The sequence below is a fragment of the Belonocnema kinseyi genome, chromosome 9 (assembly GCF_010883055.1).
Source record: "Belonocnema kinseyi isolate 2016_QV_RU_SX_M_011 chromosome 9, B_treatae_v1, whole genome shotgun sequence".
Taxonomy (NCBI): domain Eukaryota; kingdom Metazoa; phylum Arthropoda; class Insecta; order Hymenoptera; family Cynipidae; genus Belonocnema; species Belonocnema kinseyi.
In genome coordinates this window covers 97,910,882-97,917,596 of record NC_046665.1, presented here as the reverse complement: position 1 = coordinate 97,917,596, position 6,715 = coordinate 97,910,882, and the positions used below count along the sequence as shown (strand labels likewise).

The following is a 6,715-nucleotide window of genomic DNA, read 5'->3' as shown; positions in this document are numbered from 1 at the left end:
ATCACTTTCAATTACTCAATTACTGGATAATTCAATGAAATTCATAAAAATTCAAGGTGAATGTAAAAAAATCAAAAGAATTAAAAATAATTTAAACATAAGAAAAAAATTTATTTAACTCAGTAACTTTAGAATAAGCTTAGAAAAAATAAAGGGAATTCAAAAGAATACTACAAATTAATTGAAAAGAATGGGAATAAAGAAGAATCTTAAACAAATTAAAAAAAAAATATTTCTTAAATATTTGTCCTGCACGTTGTGAAAGCATAATTAATGCAAGTTAGGAAACATCATTATTTAATTTAAATTATTTCAAACCGTCATTTTTTTAATCTATTCTAAGGGAAAATCCATAAAAAAATAATAAATTGCTAGAACAATTATTTTTATTAAATTTTATCAATTATTACTACACTCTAAGTGAAAAACGGACAAACATCAAAAAATTTTAAAAGAACCATAAATTTCTAGTATAAATGAAAAATAATGCTATTATTAATAATAATTAAAATAATTAATTTATTAAATAATTATTTCCATTTTTGTTCAATTTCATTAACTATTATTACATTCGAAGTGAAAAATAGGCAAAGATAGGCACAGGTTTTTCTAGCAATATTAAAAAAGAATTTTATTGAAAATAAAAATTACATTGTTTAAACAATTATGTTTCTCAACTTTAAATCATTATTACCTCACTTTAAGTAAAAAATGGATAAAAAGTAGAAAATTTAAGTGGAAAAACTATTTTGAATACAAAACAAAAATTTCGAAAAAACTATTTATTTTCCTAAATTTATTGATTTATTTTTTTCAACGTTACATAAATATATATTAAGTTTAATAAAAATTTCTAGAAAAAGGTAGGAATTTTCAAACCAAAAAGACGAATTTCCAGCATACATGATTTTATAACAAAAAATTATTTTTCAGTCAAGAAATAAAAAAAATGTTAGGCAAATTATAATTCAATGGAGAAATAATGTTTAAATTAAAATAGGAGTTTCAAAGAAGCTTTTATTTTTGATGAATTTTCAATGAAAAATGTACTGTTTGATAGTTCATCCTAAAAAGATATTCAACAATAATAACAATAATAATAAATTTATTAAAAATTATGTTAGCTAAAATTGATTAAACGTTAACTTAACTTAATTGAAAATTGGACAAAAGCTCATTTTTTTACTTACAGAGTTTTTTTGAGACCCTATAGATCAGACTTTTCTAAAAGATTTTGAAAAAAATGTACTAAATTGTTTTTAAAGAGAAATGCGTATTAAAACTTCAATGAAAACGTCTAAATATCATAAAACAAAGAATTTTTTCAGTTACAAATTTTTCTTTGAGGCTCTTCAAAATTTTCTTTCTCTTAAATTTTCGAAAATTTTGTAATTCTCACTTTGTATATAAGGAGTTTTAATTAAAACATTTTATTTCAAAAATAAACATTTCAAATTTGTTAGTGAGTCTTCAATAAATGTTTTTCAAATTGTTTTATAAATTACAAATTAATTATATTACTAACTTTATAAAAATATTAAACGATGCATGTATTTATTATTATTAAATACTAAGAATTTTCTGCACTCTTGATGTAGTAAATCAAAATTTCCAAATAGAAAATTCTATTTTTATTTATAAATTTTGTTCTTTAATATTGAGGAGAATATTTAAATCAAAATTTTAAAAAAGACTGAACTAGAAAAAAATATTAAAAATTATTTCTTAAAATTTAGAATAAGAAAGAAGATGTCATAATTTTCAAATATGCAAGATTCAAAAATTTTAGGAAAAAATTGAATATGCTTAAGAGATATTTAGAACAATTGAAAGGATACAAAAATAATTTCATCTAAAACAAACTTGACATTTTTTAAGGTATCCACACACCAAATTTAACAGTTTTTCAAGAATTTTGAAAACTTTCAAGAAAATAAAGAAATTTTGTTCAGATTTTCTAGAAAAATTCCAACCATTTTTTTAAGAACATTTATTTTAAGAGCAGATTTCAATATATTCGCATAGATTTTCAAAATAACTAAAGCATAATCTGGAACATTAAAAATATTGTAAAACTTTGAAAGATTTCCGAATATTTGTAAAATATTTAAAAGTTTTTCCGAACATTAAAGTGTCTTAAATATTTCTTAAATTACTTAAGTTTTTTCTACAATTTGGATAAATCCTTAAAAATAAAAAAATCTTGGCAACTCTTGTGAAAATAGAACAAATAAAATATAAATGATCGTTTGAAATTTCTATTTTATACTGAAAATAATTTTTGCAGTTAAATTATAATTTTCCTAAAACTTTTCTATATTTCAAGCCTACAAAATAATTTTTGGTTGGAAAATAAAGAATTTGGATGAAAATTCGTCTGGTTTGAAAACTCATCTCCTTTAGTAGAACTTTTATGTTTACAAAATCTAAAATTGCAAATAATATCTTTTTTCTTAAGCATTTAACTATTTTGTTAAAAATTTGTAACTTTTGGATGTATTCAACTTTCTTTTAATTTATTCATAAAAATCTATTTGGACTGGAATATCAAACAGTAAAATTCAAGAAATATTTATTCGAGATATTTGTTTTTATTCAAAATTATTTTTTCTCTAAAAGGGAGAAATTGCACGCGCGCGTAACGCGTGATTGATAATGCCCTTTACTATTAAAAAATGATTCTGGTTGAATTATGCATTGCAAATAATTTAAAATTCAAAGGAAAGCTAAAATTGCAGACAAGAAACCCTCAATTTTCTAGCCTTATCCAAAAAGAATAATATTTTCAATATTAAGTAATAATTTAAACAATTTTTTAAACTCGAATTCAGTATCATTCCACTCTAATATTGAAAATCGGAAGAAAAGTGTAAATTAAAAAAAAACACAACTTCATAGCATTATTTTAAGATAATATTGTTATAAATAATAATAAATTGTTTCTGCTACTATTTTCGTTAATTTGACTTATTTTAGCCTCGTTTTAACTAAAAAGTTTAAAAACTCGGAAAAAATAAAACGAACTTTGTAAATCGATTTTACGAGAAAAGTTCAATAAACAATAATAAATAGTTTCATCAATTGCTTTAAACATCTTCTTATCAGTATAAACCAAATATTGACAATTCTCTATAAAATTTACGGAAACGTATTTTCTTGGGGAAATGACATGCTAAACTTCATCGGTTTGCGCTACTTGTAAATATAATTTTTTCGAAAAAATACACTCTATTTCGAAACAAAAAATTTGGACCATTCTATGAATTGTTGACGAATGAGAGAAACAAACTTCAAGAACAATAATACATTTACTTTTTAATGTAATTATCAGTTACATCCATTTTGATCCGACTTCAGATTACAAACAATATAATGCTTTAGTTTAGGTTTTTTAAAGATAATTAGTGGTACTCAATCGCCAGTGAATCGTGATCTCCAACTTCTTCAGAAAAATTTCTGGGGAAGACTGGATGAAATCTGCCTACTTGACATTCCTGAATTTCCTTTTGTGACATTTTGGAAACTTTCTTGGTTATCATATTTATTTTTAGTCTCTGATTTAATTGACTGCTCTTATACAACCCCCGAAGAATCCCACTGTACTCCATGAATGCAAAAATATCACCATTGGATGTTGATAAAACAATAAATTCTCGGGTAGGAATGGGGGTATAGATTCTCGGACGTCCTAAACACATCAAAATCGATTTTTCGGGAGGAAAAATGTACCTGCGGAATTCGAATCGCCGTTCCGGATTTGTGCGAGGAACAAGCCGGACATATCCGAGTCTGTTTAGTGGATATCCAAGTAGTTCAACAAAAATTAGCCTTCCAGGAGGAGGACTGGCTGGAGGAGAGCTGCGAGGAGATCCGTCAGATGAAGAACTGTCAGAATAAGAATTGCCAGGAGCAGGCTTGGAACTGGACCTGGGCCCAGCACGGAGATAAATCTCCTGAAGAGTAGCAATCCGTGGTCTATTAGACTTCGAGTCGGGCGCCCGATGAGAAATCTCATTGAGACTAGTAGTCCGTTCTATAGCAGAACTTGAGCCGAGCTCACGCTGAGATTTATCATTAAGATTAATAGTCCGTTTTCTAGTAGAACTTGGCTGGGGTGCATGATGAGAAATCTCATTGAGACTAGCAGTCCGTGGGTCGGGCTCACGTAGAGAAATAGCATTAAGATTAACAGTCCGTTTTCTAGCAGAACTTGAGCCGGGCACATTATGAGAAATGCTCTTGAGACTGGTAGTCTGTTCTATAGCAGAACTTGGGCCGGGCCCATGATGAGAAATATGATTAAGATCAACAGTCCGTTTTCGACCTGAACTTGGGTCGTGCAGACGATGAGAAATCGCATTGAGACGAGGAGTCCGTTCTATAGAAGAACTTGAGTCGGACACAGGATGAGAAATCTCATTGAGACTAACTGTCCGGATTCGAGGAGAACTTGGGTCGTACACACCATAAGAAATTTTATTAAGATCAACAGTCCGTTGTTTACCAGATCTCGCGTCGGACTGCGAACTTGGTTCTGCAAGGAAAAATAGAGGATTAATTTTGTTTTTGTTCAGCGCAAGCCACGGTGAGCCTCAGCTGGTTTCTTTTGTAAATTTTACTACGTACTTGCGACGAATAAATATTGAATTGAAAAGTTGAAATAAATTAGAAAAATGAAACCATTGACAGTCATTGTGAAGATAATATATTTGTGTCTGTATAATAAAGTAATCTTTTCTCACATGCTTCTCCCTTACGTACCACTTCTTCGTATCTCATCGCGCCTGGAAATTTTTCAAATTGCTTGCTTAATCAATCTCTTGAATTACAGTTTTAATCCGATTAAAACTTACGAAAAATATGGAAGTCAATTAAATTTGTGAGATAAGTGCGAAGCCTGATACAAATTAGAGATCCTATTTATTAATGCTTTTGACAAGGTAGCTGCAGGTCAGGGAAAACGAAAAATCAGGAAAAAGTTAGGGAATTTTTTAAGTCAGATAGCGTTAGGAATTTTATTAAAAAATTAGTACAAGACCTTGCGTTGAGCCTACCTTACGCTCGTGTTGGATGCACGACGGGAGTTTAGTCGGAAGCTTCTATATAATATTTATGAACTCTGTTCTTTTTTTTTATTACAAAAAATTTATTTGCTACTATTAAATGCTAAAAATAAATAGACTTTATCCTTATATATTACTTTAAATATATAAAGATAAAAATTAAGTTCAGAGTATATCACACATTACCTGATGATGGCCAGAGAGTATTAAAGAGAGTGGTAGGTGACCGTACACTGGACACTAGCGCACTCTGCCGCTTCGGGAAAGAAGCTCGTCTATTTTCAATAGGAAGTTTTCTTGCTACAATGCGTTTTCTCTGACAGTTAAAAAAGTTTTGTAGACGATTTTTATCGTAAGGGTTTTAGTAAAAATGCCACATGATTGTAGTATTAGTGGTTGCAACAGCAATACAATAAAAAATAAACGATGTTCGTCATTGGGATTTCAGTAGCGAACCCGACAACGTAGATACAATAACAACGAATACAATTTTTCTTGTAGAAACAATATGAAGATCGTATATCTAACCTCAATAACCTGATATGAAAATTAAAAAAAAAGATTTTAATAATAAATTGCAACAACCACAAATTATGTAACTCGTAAACGTGAATTTAATGTAGATTAAATAGTAAAATTACGCAAGTACACGTCAAGGGAAAATCGCCGATAGTGAAGGGGGCGAAAAGGTTCCAAGTCGTGAAAGTATAATTTCAACAACTCAAGCAGGGAATAATTCGTCGGAATAGTGTTCAAAAGTGAAATTAAGGTGCAAAAAATTTCGACGGTTGATAATAAGTTGTAAAAATTTGAAACGTATAACTCAATGCTTATCACCTTCTTTAAATAGTAATTATTCAAGTAATTAAAAAATTTAAAATACTTTTTGAATTTGAATTTCGCGGCTTTCAGAATTAGTTTCTCTCCCCAAACTGTACGAGCGCTGAAACTCGTATTCGGAAAAATACATAGTGCTCCTATGGCACCTTCCACTCTCCTTAATACTCTGTGATCATGACTGTAGGCACACGAATGCAGAGTCTACTTGTCAATGAAACATATGGATTAAAGTAGCTTCTCAGATATAATAAATTCCAGAAAATTCTTAAACATTCAAATTTAAAACTGTCCACTGAATATGCGAAGGCTGTGTGTTTTTTTTTATAAAAAACGCCCGTTTTATTTGATACATTTAATTCATAAAAATATATGAAACATACCCATTATTTTATGAAATCTTCATTGCCAACTATGTAAGGATTTCGTTAGCCTAAAATATAATAAGAATTACGGATATGTTATATTATTATATTTACCAATAAAATTAAGGAAGACCACAAAAGTAAAGACAAAAGCATAAACTATCCTCATTTTTCCAAAGTAGATGAAAAACTGATTGTTTAAGTAATATATATTTCAGTGAAACTAAGGAATATGTTAGTGTTTTATCAGAGCGTACATTGATATAAGGCAGTCGTTATCTAACAGATAATCATGATAAGAAAATATCAGCTTTAAGATTTTTCGTTAGAATTGATTTTATTTATGTTGAAAATAATTCTATTTTACTGTAAACCAGGGACGAATCTAGAAAAATTTGGGGGGGGGGGCTGATCGAAAAATTTAAAAATAAAAGATATTTTGGCTTTCAC

At 28.6% G+C, this 6,715-nt stretch overlaps 1 protein-coding gene across 1 annotated transcript; it reads right to left on the bottom strand.

The window, feature by feature from the left end:
- Positions 1–3,401: 3,401 nt before the first annotated feature.
- Positions 3,402–6,468, bottom strand: LOC117180652. The gene is made up of 2 exons (XM_033373142.1): positions 6,380–6,468; positions 3,402–4,534 (listed from the first exon to the last, which is right to left on the bottom strand). Exons 1-2 carry the CDS (start codon positions 6,432–6,434, stop codon positions 3,402–3,404), a joined length of 1,188 nt encoding a protein of 395 aa, XP_033229033.1. The 5' UTR covers positions 6,435–6,468.
- Between the last annotated feature and the right edge of the window lie 247 nt (positions 6,469–6,715).